We start from the raw sequence: 23,906 nt of genomic DNA, 5'->3' as shown, positions 1-23,906 counted from the left end.
AGAGGCTTAGGAATCAGTTTGTATTTCAAAATGAACATCATGCTCAAAACACTTTTTTCAAAAACCACATGTAATACTACTACACAGTAAGGAGAGGGAAGTGGAATAGTTTAACCTGAGTTGGAATCAAGGATAGAAGGGACTCTCTGTTGTAAAAATGGATCTCCATCTCAGTTTGAAGGGGAGTGAGAAATCTCAGAAAACTTGTGTCCAGCTCAGATAACCGACTTTTGCTATTCAGAAGGGGAGATGTAGTATGTGTATGGGGCAAAAAGAGAATTGAGGAGGTGAAGAACGCGTAACATAGAAATACCTAAGGCAAGCTGTCTATGAAACACATAATACAGGAACACATACCTGAAAATTTGAACGAATTCCTAAGAACACTTCTGCTCTGTTCCACTGGGGACCTTGGTTGCCACTTTGAGTCCACAGTTTAGAAGTCCTGTTACCATTTTTACAGAGTACCTAAAATGGAAATAATTATATGTCACAAAAACATCTTTCCATTACAGACTAACTTTTGGTGCCTTAATTGCATACAAGAGTATCTTACACAATTTATCTCTATACCACCACTAAATATCATAGAATCATAGACTATCTGGAGTCGGAAAGGACCCAAAAGGATCACCTAGCCCAAATCCCTGCTCCTTGCAGGACTACCCAAAACTAAACTGTATGACTAAGAGCACCATCCAGAAGCTCTGTCCTGGTTTCAGCTGGGATAGTTAAGTTTCTTCTTAGCAGCTGGTGCAGTGCTGTGTTTTGGATTTAGTATGACAATAATGTTGATAGCACACTGATGTTTTAGTGTTACTAAACAGTGTTTACTCTGAGTCAAGGACTTGTCAAGTTTCCCATGCTCTGCCAGTGAGCAGGTGCACAAGAAGCTGGGAGGGAGCAGAGCCAGGACAGCTGACCCGAACTAGCCTAAGGGATATCCCATACCATAGAACGTCATGCTCAGTATGTAAACTGGGGGAGTTGGCCAGGGGCCATGGATCGCTGCTTAGGGACTGGCTGGCTATCGGTCAGCAGTATTGTACATCACTTGTTTGTTGGTTTTTTTTTTTTCCCTTGGGTTTAATTCCTCTCTCTCTCTCCTTTTCATTACAATTCTTGTTGTTGTTATTATTATATTTTACTTTGTTTCTATTATTAAATTGTTCTTGTCTCAACCCATGAGGTTTATCTTTTTCCTGATTTTCCTCCTGATCCCACCACAGGGGCAGGAGAGTGAGCAAGTAGCTGCATGGTACTTAGCTGCCAGCTGGGGTTAAACCATGTCATGCTCCTTGAACTCTGACAGGCTTGGTGCTGTGTCCACTTCCCTGGGGAGCTTGTTCCAGTGACAAACCTTTTCCTATTGTCCTATCTGATGCAAAAGGGTTTGCTAGTGTAAATGCCTATTCTAAGAAAATAATGCTTGAAGATTTTCTGACTTCCTCATAAACATACTCAGTCCAGAGTCTTACCTGGACTAACTTATCCCATTAAGTTATCGTGAGTGGCTAGCCACAAATAAAAATTGTTTATTAATGGGTCATTTCTAAATTCATTTTCCATTTCTAAAATATGGAAAGAGCTTTAACACGAGTTACTGAAAAAAGTAAGTAGTAGTTCATGCCTCCATTAGATTGCTTCATTCTCGGATACGTTTTCTTGTCCTGATTCTTATGAAATGTTTCTTCTTCTGCAAATAAAAACTTGTGCTTTCTTCTAAAGACCAGATTTCATCTGTTTGGGCAATGGAAGACTCATGAACACCCTTACCCCTTTAAATAGTCACTGAATTGGGGAAACTGACACTTATCGACATGAGCACAAAGTACAGAGTATGCTTTGCTCCAGCCTCTTGGGCATCCAAATTCAACTGAGCTGAATTTAACACTGAGCTGACAATAACAACAAGACAGGTGTTTGATGAAGTGTGTCAAGCTGTGTCTCCAGCCAGTCATCACAGAGCTAAACATCAGTTCACCAGCTGCCTGAATCACTTCTGCTTTCAAGGATTTAATTCTACTCTATGTAATCTTCTCAGGGCAGTCCAGGCATTTTTCATCATAGTGAAAAAAAAAAAAAGTTGTTTGTTTTTTAAATTTATACAGTCGCATGTGTGTATATGATGTTGCACAATAGGTAAGTTCTGCCAAGCAAACAGCAGATCCTTACACTGAAGAGCTTTCATTCCAGTGGAACAAAAGAAACAGGTGTAATATATTAAATTGAACAGAAAAACAAAGTGACACTTGGCTCTACAGACAAGAAGAATGGCCCACAGAAGATACGAATTTTAAGGGCAAAAAACTGGAGAGAAAAAAGGATTATAGATATTTGAGAGGATAAAGGGTGATGAATAAGAAATATTTTTCTTACATTCACATACAAACTATGTATTTATATGAATATATGTGTGTGACTATATAGACACATACAATGTGAATTACCTAGTAAATTATAAATCCAAGTCCTTCATCAGAAATTAATATTTTATATCATATCATGCTAAAGGTCATAATTTTAGAGTTAAATATGGCCATGAATTTATGTGCTATTAAAATCCAAGGCTTCCCTGTACCCTAATGCACTTTGAAGCCCTATGCATTACAATTACATTGCAAATTATTGAAAAAGCACATCTAATACATCAGTAGAGTAACCCATGGCAAGTCTGAGGGCAGAAACCAGACAAAAAATGGTTCCAACAAATATTCAAACCAAAGCTGTACAATAAGGTGACAGCTAATTGATGTTTAAGAAAGTCATAGAAACATATAACAGCCATTTACGCAAGCAGCAGGAAAGTCTTCAGCATGTCCTACATCACACTTGATGGCATGGATGCAGACTAACACGTAAAAATCCAAACTTGTGAATTAAATAAAAACATGGTAGTCTTGGAGGAAGAGATGGATAAATGACCTTTAGTAATTTTTAAGCACATTGATATAATACTTAGAGCCTTTAGAAGAAAATAATGAAAAAATATCTAAACAATTTTATATTCTGAGATATTCCTACATTCATTATTAATTGTTTAATTAAGCAATTAAACCCAGGAAATTATTTACAATGCTTAAAATGCAAAGGTTTTGTGGTTTTCCTTTGGTACATCTTAAAATCAATTAAGTTACAGAGCGGGGAAAAATCAGTTAAGGAATTGAGGGAAACTGTAATCTCATGTGTTGAAACTGAGAAAAAATAAATATCTATATGCATTTGCCTTTTGTGGTGGCAATAATAGGCATGGTTCCATAGAATTTTCTGTTAATTTCTACAAAACACTCTGTGGACCTGATTCCAACTAACATTAGTTCCTACACTGTAAAGAAGCCCTGAACTCCAGAGTAAATGCAAAGAAATCTCAAAGCAAATTGATCTGTCCTGAGGCTTAAAACAGAGGACAAACCATCTTTATGCTCTGATTTCCCACTAATTCTGATTAATTAAAATTTGACTACTTGCCAAGCAGGCTAGTAAGAGTTTTTCTTACTTGGAAAAGATCCAGCAATATTTTTAAAAATTGTTTAAGAAAAGTTCAAGAAAACAGAACATGCTTCCTCTGAATGTCTAGCAAGTCACATGCATGGGGTGAAGGACAGACACCACATAGCAGATTTCAGTTCTAATGTCAACATACATTTTCATTCCACCTTCAAACCCACTGAATTCTGCCAGCTTTTTATTATAATTTGTTATTCGGAGTGACTAAGCTAATGAGAATTTATTTGTACAATTAAAGCCACACGCTCTGGCCATATCGAATTTGGTACTGAGTGCACAGGTGACCAGTCCTAGAGTATTTTTTTCAATTCATTTCTGATGCTGTAGTTATTGCATAAAATTAATGGGAAATCCCGTTATAGTTACTCAGATGTGCTGCAAAATTTTTTTTGAGAACAATGTTGCTGTTTTATTCATTCACATTGCATTTACTCATTTGATCTGCAACCTACTGAATGAGTTGCGTTTCCTTTAAAGAAGTGCTTTTATTTTAACTGAAGTGAAAAAAAAAGGGTATGGGTAAGAAGGTTTGTTGCTGTTATGTTCTAGAAATAGTTCAATGCTGCTTACTTTAATGTAATGAACCTCTGAAAGATATGTATGTTAACCTTTCTGACCAATAAGTTGTTTCTAATAGGTTTTTTTCTGCAAATTTTAACACAATTACTTTTTTCATGCTGCCATGTTCAGAGCCTAATATCTACTGATGCTCTTCAGTGCCAAAGGGTACTGTGCAGTACAATACTTTTTCCTGTATGGACATTCCAACTATGGTATGTTTATAAAGGTCATAAGATTTGATCGTTGTAGGAAGTTACATTTTCCCCAGCATATTCCAGCTAATGCTTCCTTCTGATCGCAACATATTAAGAGCCGGGGAGTACTAGTAATTGTTAGTTTTCATTTATTAGCAGCCTAGGCTTTAATAAAACTAAATTACAAGGCATGAATTTTCTCACAGCAATTTCAGGCAGTATAAAAACCCAACCCAAAATAAAGAACATCTCCATACCTCCAGAGAACCTATTGTTGAACCATTCATGTGGTTCCAGAATAAGATTTTGCATTTGGGCCCCGTGAGGGAGATGGTTGGGGTAGCAATATCGGCCATGTGACCAAATTCTCCATTTGAGCTGTCCGCAAACAGATACCAGCCTTCTTCAGTATACCTGTTCAGAGAGAAAGGATTTTCTCCATTAAACCTAAACATTTAATCATAATTAAGTTCTAGCTAAAGTTAAAATGGTACTATTCTGTTACAAAGATACAACATCTTCTGTCTGGGTATCTGGATGCCTTTTAGTTTACCAGTGTGTATACAGAATCCCCAAAAGCCCTCGAAAAGGCAGCTGGTATTTTTATATCACAGACTGGTAAAAGAAAATACAGAGCTGAAGCCAGCCTTTACCCATGGGGTTGTATAGATGAGGGCTGGAGGGCCTCTGGGTCTGTCTGTCCATCCGTCCCCCCACCCCTTTCCACAGGGAAATCAGAGGGTTTGATCCTGGCTTGAAGTCAAGAAAATCCAAGATACTGGGTGAAAGATGAAGCCGGCTTTGCAGTAAGCATCAGACTGAGCGTACAGAGAGACCAGAAGTGCAGTTTTAGTATTTTGGGTATCTAAGATTTTGCTCCTAAAAGCCTTGATTTTCAAAATTAAAAACAGCTGTTGACCAAAGATAAGATTCTGTTCTCTTCAGTGGAGCTGCTAAATGCTTAGTGCTTCTCCAAAGAAAGAACTCCTCCAGCAAGGTCTTACAAACTTGATGATGGGGCCTACGTTTTTAAAAAGGTCCTGGTATTAGGGTTTCCTTGCTTTTCAGTTCTCCTGTTTAGCCAAGCTCTGAGCAAACACTCCATGAAGTTTCACCACTAAACCTGTGAGCAGGCAGCGGCCATGCCCAGCAAGCACTGCTGAGAGAAACACAGGCTGCCCAGAGGGTGCTCACAGGCTGCAAGTCCTGCTGAACAAGAAGAGTCAGGAATTCAATGGTACAGATTCAAGAACTTTTTTTTTTTTTCCCCTGCAGTCCTCTCTTAAGTTTTTATACTCAGAGCAGTCTAAAGGACTGAAAGACTTTGGTGTCTGTGGTAAGAACTCAGTTTGATGCCGTTTTTCTGCAGTAGCCCTGCAGTATAAAAAGCTGCACTTTCAATAATCTTGTGAAGTTTCTTTGAAATCTTGTAAGAAAATTATTTAAAACATTTTAAAATTTTTAAAAGTTATCTTCACTATTTATCTCCACGCAATTTACCTCAGATTGCAATGCCTGTATTGACTCAATATTTACTGATCTGTATGATAAAATAACTGTGAATTTAGCACATACAGGTTTTATCACTACAAAGTTACAACAAAACAAACAGATCACATTTACTGTACAGAATAATTTACACCCATCAATCACAAAATACTTTAATTAATTAAGCCCTGTCATGTACTCTGGAGGTCAAAAAGACTGAATTCAACCATATATTCAGTCACTTTAGGAACAGCATGTTTTATCTACTATAGTCCATAATATAAAGTAGGCTAGAAACAGGCAAATTTTATCTCGGTACTCACACAGCACTTTCCTATGAGGATCTGAAGCCCTTTAATTCACCCATCCTTAGAATCACATATGCAGTAACTTGTTTCTAATATGACCACTGACAGATTGATAGAATGCAAACAGCCTGATATTCCTCTTGCCCAAGGCAAAGAATTCCACAGAGTATCTCCTTATCCTTCCTGTAACCTGTGATTGATCTTAAGGCTGTATTTAAATGAAAATAATTTTCTATCTCTTTCTTGATGTTTAAGACTGTTAAAATTTTGCCTCATAGGAAAATTAAAACCTAGTAATAGCCATTGACATAAAACAGCCCTTCAAAAATCCTTGCAAATTAGTGGCTGATTCATTACTTGTTATGCAGAGTACTGCTTCTGCCTCCCCTGGTGTTACACCAGAAAAAAAAGGATTAAAGTGGGAACTGCTAGAGCCGTGGGGATCTACAGAAAATATTGTGGTATATGAAAATAAGGGCAATTCAGATAGTTACAAAACATTTTGGTACAGAAATCTCAGGCTGTTTCCTTCAGCAGGGCAAAGCACAACTCTAATATTTCCATGGTTTAGAAGCAGGGGGGAGCACTTCTACTAATCAGCCACAGTCCAATGCTGTAATCATTACACACTCCTCAGAGTTTTCCCAAAAACTTATCTAACATGCAAGAATGAGAGAATCATTGTATCTGTACATATTGGTAAGGATTTGTATGTAAAATATCTGCAAATGTAAAAAAGCACAGAAGTGAATTATTCCCATAATTTCTCTTTACTTAGGAAAGATGATTTTCAGCATTAAACTATTAATACACTTGGTTTATTTATAATTAAGTACTAAAAGATCCTGTAAAATGAAGGAGCTTGTGCAGGAAAAAATAACACTTTGTACGTGGTTTCTTACATGATACTTGGAGAACATGAAGTTCATATACTTTATAATTGAAAAATGAAGACAAAAAAAACCCTATCAGTAGCGTGTGGGATGGGTTGTCTATGCTCATAGTTTTAGGTAGAAATCAAATATAGGCAGGGAAGTAGTGGTCATGACCAGAGTAAATGTTTCTACTGCCACCCATAAAATAGAAAAACTACTAAGCAGAATTATAATCTTCCTTTCTGATAAAAGAAATGCCCAGTAGCTTATAGTGAATTTTTCTCTTTCTAAGCCACATGCAAGTAGATATTTTTGAGGGAGGAACAATATATTTTAAAAACACATCTTAAAATGTGGAGCAGACTTTCATTTGATGTAGGTCAGACATGTTACAGGGGAAATCACACAAGGCTGCTGACAAAGCCAACAGAGACCAAAGACAATCCAGTGGCATTCTAGAAGGAAGAGTAATGATCTGGGGAAAATTGCCTATTCTCCACAGTCTTGTTTATCTTTTCATTCAGGAACAGATGAGAGAAGTGTTGCTGAAGCTTTTCTTTTATCACTGTATCCTGGCAATTCAGACATTTTTATAATTACTGCATGCATTTACATCATTTTTGAGACAGTGACATAAATATTTGGAAGTGAACTATTGCAGAAAATGAGCACAAAATAGAGTAACATATATAAAAGCCTCAGGGTGATCAGGTAAAAATAATGCCAAAATAAAAAGCAACGGAGCATTTTTGTTAAAACAACTTCTTCTAACAAACTGCATGTACTGTAAGTGACAATAGAAATCTTTGAGAACTACATAGCTACAGATCTTTGAAGCAAGACTGCATTTGGAATATTCATCTATTTCCCTCCTTTCTACTGAATAAAGATATTATTTCAATATAGCAATTTTTGGTTTCCTTTTATTTCCTTGGCGTTGAGTATTCTACCAGAGTCTTGCCTAGAGGGAAAAGAATATCCAGGTCTCTTAAGGTGTGCAAAAACATTTAGAAATTCAGAATTTCCTCTGCTGCTGGGAACTCATGCCTTCAGTGGTCCAAGACTGTCAGCACTGTATTTACAATGGCATTCAAGCGGGCTGTAAGATGCAGAATGACAAAGAGCTCTGTAAAGCAATAGCTCTTACAGCCCTCATACTTCCCAGAGTATTCAGTATTACACAGGCCTGCCAGTGAGATTAGTTTCAAACAGTGGTAGGGTGCAATCAGTACTGTGATGAAATTCAAACATCTGTCTCTTATTTGGTGTGTTCTCTCAGATAGGCCTTTGTCCTGAAGGCAGACCAAAACCACATCTTTGCCCAGATACTACTGGTCCCATAGTGCATCCTCAGAAGGCAAGTGCCATTGCAATTCTTTTGCCTTTGTTTCAGTGTTTGCTAGAATGTTACATTTAAAAGTATTAAACTAGATGAAAGTCCCCTGTATGATACACTTCACCAAGTGCTAGCCATTAAACATGGTGGCAGTATGTGATTACAAGAACATTAAGGATGCATGGGAAAGGGGAAATAGAAGGATCAGAAGGGGCTGGGTAAGTATGTGTAGAGCATCGTTGTTCACCTTCACTCCTATCACGGAAATTTTTACACTTAGGACTACAAGACTAATATACTTGTGACCTCTCTATGTTGTTTAAAAGAAAAGCTTTCATCTAGCATCTATAGACAACATTAATTTGTACCATGTTTACTCAGAGAGCAAAATGATCTCTCTGTCTTGAATTCTTTAAGCTGTCTGGTATAACAAACTGCCTGGAATTTACATGGAGATGCGTATTCTACAGGGGGAAGAGTTTGGAGAGAGTAGTAAGAAACCCTGTTTGCATATAGTTTACATGCAAGAGAACCTGCACTTTCTATGGATACATCTCCTGTAGCAGAGCCAGTTAACATACACACACAATCATCTGCTCAGTTTATCTCTGACTTTAAACATTTCTTAGCTGGCCTACATGTATTTTAAACCAATAAGTAATATACAATCACAAAGTATTATAAAACTTTATAAACCTAGATTATCAGTCCCTCTTATTCTGCTCAGTTGTTCTCCTTCTCATCTTCCATCTTTGTTCTCCAAGTGATCTTCAGCCAAGGTAGTAGTTTCTTCACTAAGCAATTTAATCATCTGATCCCTCCTTAAATTCCTTCCTTTTCTATTCCATAAAAGTACTCCTTTCTTCTTTTTCTTTCTTTCTTTTTTTTTTTTTTTTCCAACTGAGACCTCAAGAATTCAATGGCAACAAGTATAAACCAAAATATTGTTCAAGGTATGTGTAAGAGTGAATAGATCTGACTTTCAATGTAGATCTTACGTAAGTACTGAAATTCAACAGAATACTCAGAGGCTCCCCTGTCAGCAGCTGCAAGATCTCAAGCTCATTTGGAAAATTATTGCATAGAAAATGACTTAGTTGGCAGCTAAAATACGTATCATTAAAATCTTGATATTTACCCTTTGAAAATAATTAATTTTACCTCTGTACTGCAAGTATTCCCTATATAGAGACATTCCTGTACCAGTGCAATAATCCTAATTAATTTCAGAGGGAAGTTCATAACATTTTAATGGGTATACAAAATTCAACATAAGCAACTGAGCTACATTTCCATACTTAACTTTACTAATAGCTTAATAATTATAGTATATTTTAAAAAGTAGTTAGCAAAGAATGGGTGTTCATAAAAGAATCTTCACTGCATTTCCCCCTTCAAAGCATTCAGAAGAACACAGGAAACTGAATATACTAAATGGGAATTAGTACTGAGGGAAAGATCAGGTGTGTTAAAGCAAAGTTGGAGGCCTATCAAAAAAATCAGGCCCAGCTTAAATGGTAACATTATCAAGTAGAGTCTTGCACTGTGAATTACTCATTTTACAGTAGTAGTTGCATATTGTTGTAGTGTCTGAAAGTGCATCAAAAAATTATCGGCTGAACTTTCCTCTACAGAAAGTTCAAGCTCTGGTTTAATTAACTGTTGGACACCTCTCAGTTTTTAAAGTGTTAATTCATCTGTGTGTCTTCTACAAATCTGAGAACCCCTGATTAAGCACTTATATGGACTTATAAAATACACTTTACTCTTTTATTTTTCGTTTAGGTTGAAAAATAAATCTGGTTGGAAAACAAACCATTTCAGTAAAGAGTTCTGATTTCCTTCCAAATCTCAGTAATAATGAGAAAAATAAACAAACAAACAAGGCACACCAGAGAGGGAAATTTCAGTTTCCTCAGCAGGATAAGCATCCCAATGATTAGCCACACCATACTAAAATTTGAAATTCAAAATGCTGCAGCCTTTCACATTCCTTTCCATTTTTCCTAGATATGTGTGTCCATAAATGCTGTGCAACATCTACATAGCAAATCAGAGCCCCATAAACATCCTGTAGCTGTTACGTATTTATAACGTGATTCTTCAGCTCTCCAACACCATCTGTCCAGGATCTGCCAAGTCAGTAACCTGCTATTAGTTCCGATGGGTTTCTATACAGAAAAAAACCCTAAACTAATGGTCAAAAACCCAGTAGGGCACTAGACAACATCAAAAAGAAGCACTCTTTTTAACCAGAGGGGAAGGACTGCGGGATACTAGACCTATCAGGAAAATGTGGACCATCAAAGCTCAAGCTGATGGTGTGAACCATATGACACAGTGCCTTCAGTTTGCATTTATCACATCCTATGCACCCTTTTATCAGGGTAGTGAGGCTGGGGGAGATCAGTCTTTTCTCTATCTAATGCCTTTTCTCCAAAAGCGTAGGTAACCAGCTAAAGTGTTTTATTGAAGTTAAGATATCTGCAGGAGAATTTTATTTTTAGATTTCTGAGATTTTTTTTTTTAGATTATTGTTTCATTAGCTAAGAGAGAATGAAATTCTCCCTTTTTTCTTCCTGACAACCATATTTATGAGAAAATATTTGTATTGGCGTCATTTTCTTCCTTGTACTATGCCATCAGAATACAGTATTGGTATTTTAATGACTTACACATTTGACGCAAGATGGTTGTAAACTGCTACTTTGACCTTTTTGCCATGCTAGCTTTGTTTTATGTTGACTCCTATTATTTGTTTTTAGTATCAGAAACCAGATGATATGTAAGTTCGAAAGGTAAAAATTTAATTAGGTATAAATATAAAAATCTGTATTAAAAATATTTTAAAAGAAACTAACTTTTCATATTTTCTAGCATTGGCAACAATGGTTGAAATAGAAATAGAAAGCATCCAAAAGTCATTAGTATGTCTGGTTGAGGAGGAGAGTGATAGAGCAGGTTTGGTGGGCACCTGGCATTCAGCCAGGGTCAAAACACCACATATTTCTGAGGAAACAGGCAAAGATACAAGGCAGGCTTAATATTTAATTACATCTATGTCCATACAGAGTTCAATGTAACTTGAATATATTAACTGTAAAATGGGGAAACCATGTACACATTGCGCCTATAGCACTGTTTACTTGGAATTTGGCTTTAAGGTGCAAAACTGCTAAAAAGTGGGGAGAAGCAATATAGAAATACTACAGAAAGTAGTATAGAAATATACAGAAAGAGTAAGACTTCTGTAAAAAAATAATAACAAACTCTAACAGTTCCCTCAACGCTTCATCTACCTGTAGAAAAGGATGCAAGAAGATGCAAAAAAATTCAGAAGTGAAAGAGACCTTAATATTCAAACAATCATTCAAGAAGAAATGTATCACCTCCTTTATGCTCTGGGTAACAGCTACTTGATGCACTGCTCATTATTTCAGACAGAAGATGACACATGATGTAGGAGAAGGTAGTCTGCAGACAGTGGCCAAGGTTTTACTCAAGACGTGTAATGACTGTGAGTCTGAAAGTAATGCGGCAGAGAACACTTCTCTAGGAAGCATAAGAAGGTTTATGAGGAGAAAGAAGAATAATGAGCAAAAATTATGTTGTTTCTTTAGTATCTGTATTTGCTAGATATTCAGTGTCTGCACACCAGAAATAGACTACTATCCTGCAGATAATATACGATGGCTCATTATAGTTTATAACACACTAACAGATCTTTTACAGCTGCTGTCTTGCAGTAACTTACACATAACATATTCATGGGCTTCAATAGAGTTCTTTCCTGAATAAAGGATTGCAGCTGTGAAGATATTATTGCAGAAAAGGAATCTATATGCAGAATTAAAATTTCATAAAACGTGTAACTTTCAGTAATCTAAAAGGACTACAAGAACTCCAATAACGTAATTAATTATACCATGTATCACAGAAAGATTTTCTCCAGTGAACATTTCTAACCACTTACCTATTAATAGGTTTTAGTCAGTAACTCAAATCTTTATCTAACAACTTGAAAAAAAAAAAAAAAAAGGAAGGCATTTCTTCAATTAAATTTAAGCATTTCTGAAAATATTAAAAAAATAAAAAGGGATTGAAAACAAAAAGTGATCAGGAATGCAAACCTTCAGTTACAACAATATGTGTTAAATTTAATTTCAAACAGTGGTAAATCTGAAAAGAGAAAGTTATTTTACCAGGATTTGAAACATATTTTTTTTATCTAGTAACCTCCAACCTCCGTTAGCATTTAACATTAATGCATAATAAACTCAGAATCAAAAAAATTATATGATTGTCATGCCCTAATAATTTTTGGAAGACTGCTTTCTGAAAGGATATAATAGATATCCACATTGCAGAAGCCTTCCTCCAGCTGTGTTTACAGACAACTCTGTAAATTGCTGGATGCCAACAGACCTAGTTATTGCACAGTGCTAGAGACAAAATTTTCCACCTTGAGCATCTAAACATAGGCACACAAATACAGGACTGAGCCTCAATGGTTAATTCCAACTGAACAGAAGCAAAGGTACTTAGCACACCAAAGCAGTAGCCACATTCTGAGACCTGTAAGTGGACATTGGGATTAGAAAGGTGCTCCAAAGAAAATCACCACAAATGTGAGAAGGAATTCTTGCATTAAACCAAAGCACATTATATTTATTATCAGACTCCAAGAGTCAAAATTCCAAAAGAAACTTGCTATCTTTGACCCTGGTACAAGCCTAACACCTAAAGCTTTGAGTACAACTTTGATGCCTTTTTTTACATAATAGATATGAACTCCAGAAAGAAATATACTGGTAAAGGTTTACACACACACGTTAAATTATTTACAGTTTAATCTATTTTCATTATGAGATTAAGCCTATGCTTTGGCACCCTAATATACAGAGCTAAAAATATTTTGAATGCATTCTCTTTGTAAAAAATTACAATTGACTGAATTATGATTACTTGAAATAGACTAGTTATTTGACATCATCCTGCAAATAATTACTTTTAAGAACAATCTAATGGTCAGAAATTAGTATTTTGCAGCTACATCTTTAAGTTGGACACACAAGTAATACGAATACTTCTGCTCCTCAAGTGGATGGTGCAAAACTTAGAATTACTTTCTCAGCACTTTTACACCCCAAACTTCTTTTTTTCCTAAAAAAGAATTATTATACTTGCTTCAGTTTCATTAAGCACACAGTACAGAGATTTTTCTTATAAAAATATTAAATTTATAGTCTCTAGTGTTTAGTTTTTAACCAACATATTGCTTCAGGTGATACTGATGTGTATTATCTATATAACTGTGACAGCTGTTTGCAGTTCCAGATTATTTTTCCATACACGTTAAACTGAATTTTGTCACTAACAATGTAAGTAGACACTAACAAATGGATTATGACAAAGTCAAAAGATAATATTAACCTGTTATGGTAAGACTCCAGACTTCATTACTGCAGGTGGCTCATTTCTTGTAAGTGCTAGTGGAGTCACCTGATATTCAAAGTTGAATTTAAAGCCCCAGTGCTAAAGCGACAAGAGGAGGGTGGAGAAACCTTACGCACAATGTTACAGGGGGATTCTTCTCAGACTGTACTGCAACCACAAACCTTCATTTTTTTTCATCAGCGTAACAAGAAAAAACATTAGATAGTCTCAGAAAGTGCTTTTAAGGTTAGGATGTGTGTGAAAGTATGTGAATTAATAATTCTATAATATGTAAAAAATAACTCAGTGTTTGTTGTTTATTGTTATATTATTCCTCTAGATGCCCTCAAGTCTTTATTATGATGAAATCTACACCAGTTCAACTGAAGAATCACAAGAATTGCAAATATAGAAGCACAATGCCCATCAGAGCCTGTTATAGATAGATTCACTGTAACACATTAAATAAACTCCTTTTTACAAGACTAAAGTATCCTTTCCTTTCATTTTCCATTGTCTTTAAGAATACTATAAGCAACTTCTTAGAGACAGCTGTGGAGCCTGTGAGGCTTAATGCTACGTGTTTCACTTCACTGTGACAAAAGCTCTTAAGCAAGATCAATAGATATACACACACATTTGCCTAAAGTATATTATTATACTATTGAGAACAAATCTATGGGGCGTAAAAGCATCACGTAAAGCTCATACTTCTCCTCCACTCCTACGTAAGTGTAACTAAGTATAGTACTCTCAGGTATCATTTATACTCTCCATGTCTAAAAGGCTCATTTAAAAGGATTGTTCATTTCAGTGTCTTCAAGCAATTTCTGCTTAAAGAACAGTAGTCAGTACAGCCTAAACAGCACAAGACAGCAATTCCAAGATAAATATACAGTACTGAAATATGTTGGAACTCCTCAGGCACCCATCCACGTAAAATGACAAACACAGAATTGATGTATTAAGCATTTCCTGTGGTGTACTGCAATCAGGCAATTTGTGCCTTTGGTTTGTGCCTTCAGGAATCTGTTTCATCTCAGAAGCTTTTTTTTATCCTTTTGGCTGGAATAATGCCAACAACTTTTTGTTAATGTCCATCAGTCCTATAAAAATCATTCTATATATTATAAACACATTTAAGTGGCTTTTGGGATTACCTCTACAAAGCAGAGGTTCTCATTACATCATAAAAACATAATTATTTTTTAAAAGAAATTAATGGGGAAAAAAGCTATATGGTAATTCCATTGTTCTGTAAACTAATGTATCATTTGCTAAGAGTTCATGAGAAGCAGAAACCTCTTTTATAACAGTTTCGAAACAGAAAGTACATATAAACTGTCCAGAGTATATTGTGAACAAGGCTTCACAGGAGAAATCAGTATTTTATAAACGAATCTTAATTAATTCTTGTAGATTCATCTGGCAGTATTATTCAGCTATGGGAGAAAGAATACCAATGGGTATGCAGACTTGGTTGGAGAACAGACTGGAAAATTGGCACACATCAACATAAATCCAGTGCTTTAGAGATACGGTGTAATCACAGCAGTGAGGTCTAACCACCCAAATCTTTGCTTAACACTCCAGAACAATTCTGTGTACCATGCTGAGTGCCACAGTCCCATACTATGGCAATTGGAACCAGTGGTAGCTAAAATCGGGCTGGAAGAGGCGTATCCACATCAGCTGTAATCACACCTGAACTGCAATGCTGATACATGGCTTATAGTCAGAGGAAAGCGCACAATGCTAATGAACCACAAATATGATGAAGCACTTCAAATCCCATTTTACTTCTTTAACTAACTGAGCAGAACCACATTTTGGAAGTAGCAAGAACTGTTTAAAAAAACCCCACATTTTTCTTGCTGATACAAAACATGATCACTGTATACTCCTGTAAATTCTGTTGTGCCTTTCTGTATTGATCGTGCATTTGCAAATTTTGCAAATATCTAATCCTCTGAGCTGTAGGTATGTCTTTTGAAAGCGCACAGATATGTCTTTAGAACTGCAGAAAGTGCTGGTTCCTTTAAGAGCAGAAACTGTATCATTGGTTTGAGGTTACCTTAAAACAGCAGAAGCCTAAGACAACAGAACAGCTGATACTGAAAACTAACCCCTAATAAACTTAACTGCAAAACAAATAAACCTTTATAGTTGAACAGTAGAATAAAGATTAGTATATTATTATCCAGTCTGATCCCCTTTTCTTTTCTGTTTTTCCCCCCTTTGGTCTCTCAGCACCATTGTTCTCAGACACCCTCTGCTCAAACTCTCTCAAGATTTACCAACAGCACTAAAAAGCACACCAAACACCACACAAAGTAAATGGCACCAGAGACAAAAGATTCCATGTTTTGATCATAACACAAAAGTCAGTGGCTGTTAGTTGGATTTTCTCCATTGGAGATTTTAGTTTGACGGCTTCTGACTGACACAGGGATGAGATTAATCCACAGTGTTTCCATGGCTTATCTGAACCTGTCACATCTCATTAGCATTCTGTCATATCTCCATAAATTCTGTGAGGCTGAGGCAAAAGGAAACAAGAGGAATGAGTTTCCTTCTCAAGTAGCCAAGCATGAGGTGAAAAGCCACCAAAATTCCTAATCACAATGAGCATCACTTTTAATGACTGATTTTCCACAGTACAGTTTAGTATAAAATTTTACTATAGAAAACTCCTCAGGAACTGTATTTTTACTTATTATCAAATATCTAGTATCTATGGTCTTGTTCCTTGCCTTATTGTCACACTGGATATTTACTAGCATGTGGAGTAATGCATCTCATTTACCTGTGATGCTTTGTTGATACTTTAATGAAGTACTAATACTTAGTTCATATTTCAGAACCAGTTAGAAAACAAGCATATACTAAGCTACATGTTGTTCAAAAAAGTCTGCAGAGGAAAACCTGTTTTTTGAACCTTGATTATCTGAATTCTTATTGTCTGAAAAATTTCTAATTAAACAAAAAAGGGATTATAGAATAAATTGTCACAGGCAATTTTATTTTTTTGTGATGACTTAGTCAAGACTTTCAAGTCTCTAACTACTTGTAGTGATAGAAATATAATAATAAATATAAAATCAGCAAAACATTACTTTGATCTTCCCGGGCAGACATAAAGGCTAAATCTCTGGGTTTAGGAACATATTTGGCTGAATCACTTTTATAAAAGAGTATGTGTTTTAAATATCTCCCAGGCTAACTGTAAGAATCTTCCCGTAACTTCTGCACCACAAGTCACTCCAGATATTATCTCCATACAAGATTACATGCACTTTTAAGATACATGTAGGATAATCCAAGTGAAGAAGTCATCTTCTAGCCTTTGAATGAGATATCTGCATATATCACACAAGTATCTCAAGAGCTATATTCAAACATCACATGGGCAAAGCTATCCCAATATCAGAAAAGGATTTTAAGAGGTTTTCTTTTGGATATAAAGCACTCCTCACATCAGGAAGGTGGCTGGAATGAAGTACTGGCATGAAGCTAGTGGAAAGACAAGGCACCTTCAAAAAACCTCGCCAACTGTCAAGGAAGTATCTGCCTGTGCTGAGAGTGTTGGAAGGACTGAGAGCTCCGGCTGCTCTTTTGGTAGCACAAGGCAGCTACTGCAGTGACTGGAAGAGGGGCGGCCTTGGGTTCTTTCATACTTCCATTCGTAATTGTACAGTTTGCCTTTGACTTCTAAGTTCGCATCCTTCTGCCTAGGCACTAGGGTGCTGCTGCAGCAATGATTTTCCCTTTGTTGTTTTCATGGGTTGTTTCATGTCCTTGCACCTCATGCAGTTCTGTCCTGGTGAAAACTATATGGGTGCTATGGAAGAAGAGTTATAGGGGGATATATGCCATACTGGAGAGGTTCTTCATCTGTGAACCACCCTCTTGCTTCTCTTCCTGTATGACACTAGAGACAGTTTTCCATCTATTTCCTTTGGTTTTTTGCAAAGAGAAAATCTTATCTTTAGAGTCAATGTATCCAGCTATGGATGCCCCAGATAAAGCTTATATATAAAAGGCTGTCTCAACATTGCTTGCACAACAGTTCCCAGGCCATAGTTGATCAGGTCTCTGATCCCTTTAACTAAGCTATTCCTTAATTATTTTGGGGACTACCTACTCTTTACCATGCACTCAAAAATGCATTGCAATGTAGATTTCAATGTTCCTTTTATTTTCTCTTCTCTGTCAGGCTCAATGGCACAGAACAAGGGCGATTTGTACATGCGGTATAATAGAAAGGTTTTTCAGTATTGGTTGTATCAGCTAAGTGAAATGTAGTATTAAAAAAAAAAGTGCCTTCAGGTAGTTAAATTCAGGTTTCTCCTTTCTAATGTTTCACGAGTAGTGTCCTGTGAGATTATAGTTTTTTTCACCTGTTTAGAAGTTCTTAGGCTCTCAATTTTAAAATATTTCTTGACTGCTGAAAAAAACTGCTGGGCTTAAATACATCACTTAAAGCCTTTAATTTTTCCTAATTCTTCCTGTGCTAAATTCTGGTAAAGATTGTCTGAAAAGCAGACACAAAAGCAAGAAGGTGTGTTAAACATATGGTTATCAAGGGAGATATTTACCCAGAAATAATTATCATGTGAACTTATAATTTTAGTTCCACATCCTTTTCTGTTTTGATTCATTAGTTTTGATGACATATTTGGGTATAAATTATCATATGAATTAAGTGTCTCTAAAGTTTTCAGATAACAGTTGTACCTAAATATCTTCAATAATGTCAAAGAATTTGCTACATCACTAATCAGTTTCTCTAAAATGGAAATAAATGTATGGCGTTATCCATTTGCTTGTTCTATCCTATATACTTGTTTAAGCCTACACAAAGCGATATCTTCATTATTATAGCAATTAGAAACCTAAGAGAATTCCCATTTGCTAAGTGTAGAAACATGCCAGAAGAGCTCTACATTCATATATGTGTAACAGTATTTTCAGTGCAAAATGCCAGCGTTACCCAGTTCTTTGCAAAACACATGCCAGCCTTTCTCTAGCTCAAGCCAAGGACTGTCAGGCTGCCATAGCAGACTCCCACAATGACTTCTATTCCTCCAGCCTTGGGCTTATATATGCACATACAAGCTGTTCTGTCCTCCATTTTTGAAGTCATTACTTTCACTTAATTAATGTAATTACAGCTTCAAAGTCTCACACCTCTGTCTTACAATTCATCAGTCTACATGTTGCTAGCCCAAATGAATATTCTATGGGAAGCAGATGGTTTGAATCTTTGACTATTCACAGTTATTTCTGCTGAAAGAACTCATTGTAAGCTGCACTGTCACCCGTTCTTGCATCAGGATGAATCTAAGCATTTCTATACATAATCCTGTATGTTGTATTTTAATAAGCAATCACACAGGATTACAGTACTACAGCTTCTTTCATCTAACTCCACGGAAATTTGGGGAAAATGGATGAGAAAATAAAACAAAGCGTTGCAGGGTTTTAATTGAACAAAACTGCTGCTCTGCATCTCCTGCTGTAATTTGGAAGCATCCTGCTCCTGTTCTCTTCTATAGGCCAATAAACAAAGGGAATGGGGAAACAGTACAACCAAATTACATCTCATGTGAAACATCACAACAGCAATACATTTCAGTGTTGCCTGAAAACTGCAATCTCTATGGATCATTTACTTTCTCTTTTCATCAGTCCTTTTCAACATATTGTTAGTTGCATTAAACCCTGAAAATATGTTGAAAAACAGTAATACAATTCCATGTATCACTGTGCCAATACAAATCTATAGTGGAAAAGCTGTGAGAGAATTTACTAAGTACATATATAGTGCTGGCATCAGCTAATATGTAATAATTAAATAGCAGCCAATGAAATATTTGACAGCCGATCTATCATAAATAGTTGCCCTTTTTTACAGAATACCCTTCCTTTTTTTTATATAGAATGCTGAGACCTTGAAACAATCAGGTAGCACTTTAATTCTTTTTTTATATTGTTGAATGAGGATTTGTTGTGGTGGTTATTTTTCTGGTAAAAATACACAGTGATTTTAATGAAGTACACAGTGAAACTAATACATTGAGCTGATTCTTTTATAGTGATAGAAATAGTCTCAGACTGAGTAAATGCAATATAATCTCATTTTAAACTAGAAGAAATACAGCAAAGACTGCTGGGGTGGTTTTAATTTAAAGTCCAGTTTTTGCACTCTGTGGACTATTGTCACAGAAAGTAAACATGCCTGCCACTAGAACTAGGCAAGCATTTTTCTGTTCAGGAAAATGATGCTGTACAGAAATTTCCTTGTTACATGAATTGAAGTTTTATGACATTTAAAGTTGTGCTTAATACATTTGCTAGTCAACTATAGGGATTTTGATTCAATAAATTTTAACTGTTATTTTTAAGTGGAACAGGAATTGCATTAATGTATTTTTTTAATCACATTTCTTACTTCTTTAAAAAAAACCAAACAGGTAAATCCAAATGACCACGGAATAACGCTAATTTTTGCTCCTTGAGAAAAATCAAAGGAAAGTGTTTGGGAGGAGTTAGTAATTATCATAAACAACCTACCTAGATTCTAAAATTAATTTAGAAAGCTCCACTGAGAGAACAGAAAGTTTTTCATTTAACTATGATGTGATGTCATTTATCAGAAAAATGGTAAAATATCAACTAAACTAAATTTAACTGCACAGTAGTTTTGAACTACATTAGTTAACTATTTATTAAATAACAGCAGAATTCACAAGATCCATTGTTGCAGTAACTTGTACTGCCCACCCTTGGGCAAAGCTGCCAGAATAACAACAGTGAGTAAGGTGGAAAAGTGAGCATATACTGTCTGTGTGAGTAAACACTGTTGTAGAAGGCATTCACCCAAAACTGATCAAGATGATGACTACTATCAATGCAATTAAACAATACCCAGTAAATTGCAAAGACAGCTTTCAAACAAAGAAGACATAAGCTTGAAAAGAACTCTAAAAGAAGGATGAAAATTTGTAATGATGGGGAGAGATTAGGAACCGGAAACAACAGTAGCCAAAACCCAATTTTCACATACCAGAAGTCATCTTGCTGGTGCCACGACCACTGCATAGACCAGACAGAGCATCACCCTCACAGGATACTGCAAATATCCTGCATCTAGTTGATGGGCTGATAGTTTGGGGTGCTACAAGGAGGGTTATTTTCTCATGGCGTATGTATTAACACATTGTAGGCAGTGGCATGTGCACACATAAAGCTGGAGCAGTCATGTCTCCAAACTTGCTTTCCTATAAGGGAGAACATGCTTGTATCCCACATGTCCTCTGGGAGGGGGAGTGCACATGTGTTTCACTGGATGGGGAGGTACCAAAACTTTAGGAACTACTTATAGAAAGGTGTTTAGAAATTTGTACCTGTTTACTAACATTTTGTATTTTGATTCATCTGTTGTATTGACACTATTGGTCTTGCATATCTACTTTACTGAATGCCAGTTAATTACATTACATTATTAATCAGTAAACCGCTTCAATATCGTGAACTGAGCAGTTTCTCCCCCTGATAATCCACAAGTCACTAAATTCACACAGTCCAAGAAGGATTCAAGTACCTGAAAAAATGTACTCACGTAGTATGATCAATTAATGGGCAGTATTTTTCTTGCCCAGGGTAGAGATTTGCCCCTCTTCCAAGTTCCCACTTGAATACATTTGTGGTATCGATGGAATCATTTCCTGACATCTGTTCCAAGGCTGGTTGATACCATTCACACTGATTCTTATCTTCAAAGTTGCAGAAATCCATAACTTCAGAGATGAATAGTGATTATTTCATGTTCATATAAAAACTGGAAACCATTAATTGATGTTACAATAAACTAAACAATATGGCAATATAAAGGACCTGGAAGTCACACAATGCAGCTATTTGGTATTTGTGTCAAATACTGAATTGTTATCTTACTAAATATATGTGCAGCTGCTTGTGCCTCAGTTTTTGATTCCTAGCAACTGGACAAGAGTGAGCTCACTACTGTCCCTCCCTCACAACGCATCCCCCTGTAAGAGTATTCGGGGTAAAGAAACTTCTTATTTTCCATTTCTGTTATAAATATTTATTCTCCAGTATGCATTCCTGAGTATTTTGCAGAAACTTTGTCTAGGTGATCCAAGGTGAGTCTTTTCACTCTCCAGAACTTTGAAACATATTATTATACTCAAGTCTAAGTGAGCGTGTGAAAATTGTGCAGGGAAACGCAAAAAAACCAAAAAGGCACAAAGCTCAAATGCTAGCATAGCTGAGGTAACTTTTACATCAAGAAATCATAGGGTGCTAGGAGCCTATGATGCTTCCTTCCTGGGAGGCTGAAAATGGTAGACTAAGGAGTGAGTGAGTTTTGATTTATAGCTTGTGTATCTCCAGTAAGAAAGCAAACCACAGCCAGTGTGATCTTGTAAGTTACCAATATAAAGATTTGTGGCATTTCCTGAGAATGATGAGTGGCATAATATTAAGTGTTTATTCCCCTTTTTTAACATGTTTTATAAACATCGTGTTTCAAATGCCTTGAGAAAGATAACTTCCTAAGAATATATTTCTGCCCTCAGTCAAGACATTCTTAATTCCTATTCCAGCACTGCCATTCGAGTGATAAATGGCCATCATTGCTGTAGTGATGGGAGACTTCAGACAGAGCAAATAGGTAAAGGTGTATTCTTCACAGTATTTATGTCTTTCAGAAGGAAAGGATGTTTTGTAAGATAATGTACATTTCTGAGGGGGGGGGGGAAACATTCTACCCAAGGGGTTCTGCATTTACTTTTGGGGGCAGAATTTCAATGTTGTGTGGGTTTTTTTTTCACTACAGGAAATCAATCAGTGATATTTATATATCAGATTCATTTCTTCCAGTTACTCCCACATAAGAAATAGACGGAGTCTGATGTTACTTTTTCTCATTGAGCCCTCAGCCCTGAGGGAGGTGATTGAGTTCCCTACACAATGTATAATGAATGTAGAGTTTTGTTCTTCAGTGAGAATAGCTGCCAAGGCTGACGAGGTCACTGTCTCTAGATGTGTGTCTTCTTCATTAATCAGCTTCAGTACAGCAGTTTTTTCAAGTACTGTGCTTTAAGGCAAAACAAAGTCATTGACAGTTTCTTCTAAAATGCTATAATACGAACTGCTGCAACTCAGAAGCAAACAAAAAGTGTCTTAGACCTCTACAGAAAACATGTGGTGACCCTGTCCATTGTCCCAGTTCTGGTGTCCCCATCTGACTATCAGAGCTTTTCAGGCTGGAACTCACTTCTGTGTGGAGTAGGCTGAATTTCACGATCATTGCTGCTGATGAAAATACTTTGTATAAAAAAAACCTCCTAAATCTCGTATTCATAGAATTAGGTAAAAAACCTGGACCTAAGTATCCCAGATGTACACGTAAACGTTATTCTTTCTCCCAGTCTAGGCTAGTGAACATTTGCAAAAATTATGTCATAGGTTGTTTAATTTGAGAAACTATGCTCACTTAAAAAAACTGTCATGTCTAGCTACCAGTCATTGGGGAACTGAGAAATCCTTCCTTCTCCACTTCATTTCAGTAGTCAGTTGAATTGGAATGTCAAGTCTGAATCAGCCTATTAGAAGGCAGAAAATGTATAACATCTCAGATTACCACATTAAGGCAAAATGTTACTATTTTTCTAGGGAAAATAACGTTAAAAATAGCATCTAGGTACTAATACCATATTGCAAAGGTAAACGCAGAATGGTTAATGCAATGTGTTTAACAGCCACAAACTAATAAGTTAGCAAAGTACAAGATTTAGTACACTCACCACAAGCCGATTCATCAGAATTATCAGAGCAGTCAGGACTAAAATCACATCTCTGGATCATCTGAATGCAATGGCCAGAGTCTCTACATACAAACTCCTCCTCTGTGCAGTTGTTCGTGGGGAGCGTGGCAGGCACTGAAGTTCCTGAAGTAGTTGTAGAGATTGTTGGCAAGTTTCCTTTGAAAAACAAACCAACAAAATGTTGAGCGATGGGACCAAGGCATTTTAATTTCGTAATGATTTCTTTTCCTTGCCATTCCCTCCCTTTGTCAACACAGCTTTAAAGTACAGCTTTACTGGAAACATGTCTGGGTGGCCAAGCTGAATGACTTAAATATTGCCCAGTAGGAACTGAATTGAGCGTTTCC

General features: G+C 36.3%; 1 protein-coding gene across 1 annotated transcript in view; it reads right to left on the bottom strand.

Annotated features, from left to right (window-relative positions):
- Window positions 1-23,906, bottom strand: part of MALRD1 (MAM and LDL receptor class A domain containing 1) — a 282,538-nt gene that overhangs the window by 174,836 nt on the left and 83,796 nt on the right. The window contains exons 19-22 of the mRNA XM_056334103.1: window positions 23,539-23,715; window positions 21,330-21,507; window positions 4,520-4,676; window positions 358-468 (exon numbers count right to left, since the gene is read on the bottom strand). Of these exons, the coding sequence (XP_056190078.1) occupies window positions 358-468; window positions 4,520-4,676; window positions 21,330-21,507; window positions 23,539-23,715 (623 nt within the window). The remainder of the gene's footprint in view (window positions 1-357; window positions 469-4,519; window positions 4,677-21,329; window positions 21,508-23,538; window positions 23,716-23,906) is intronic.

Source organism: Falco biarmicus, chromosome 4 (assembly GCF_023638135.1).
Source record: "Falco biarmicus isolate bFalBia1 chromosome 4, bFalBia1.pri, whole genome shotgun sequence".
Classification (NCBI taxonomy): domain Eukaryota; kingdom Metazoa; phylum Chordata; class Aves; order Falconiformes; family Falconidae; genus Falco; species Falco biarmicus.
This window is presented reverse-complemented; position numbering and strand designations above follow the sequence as displayed.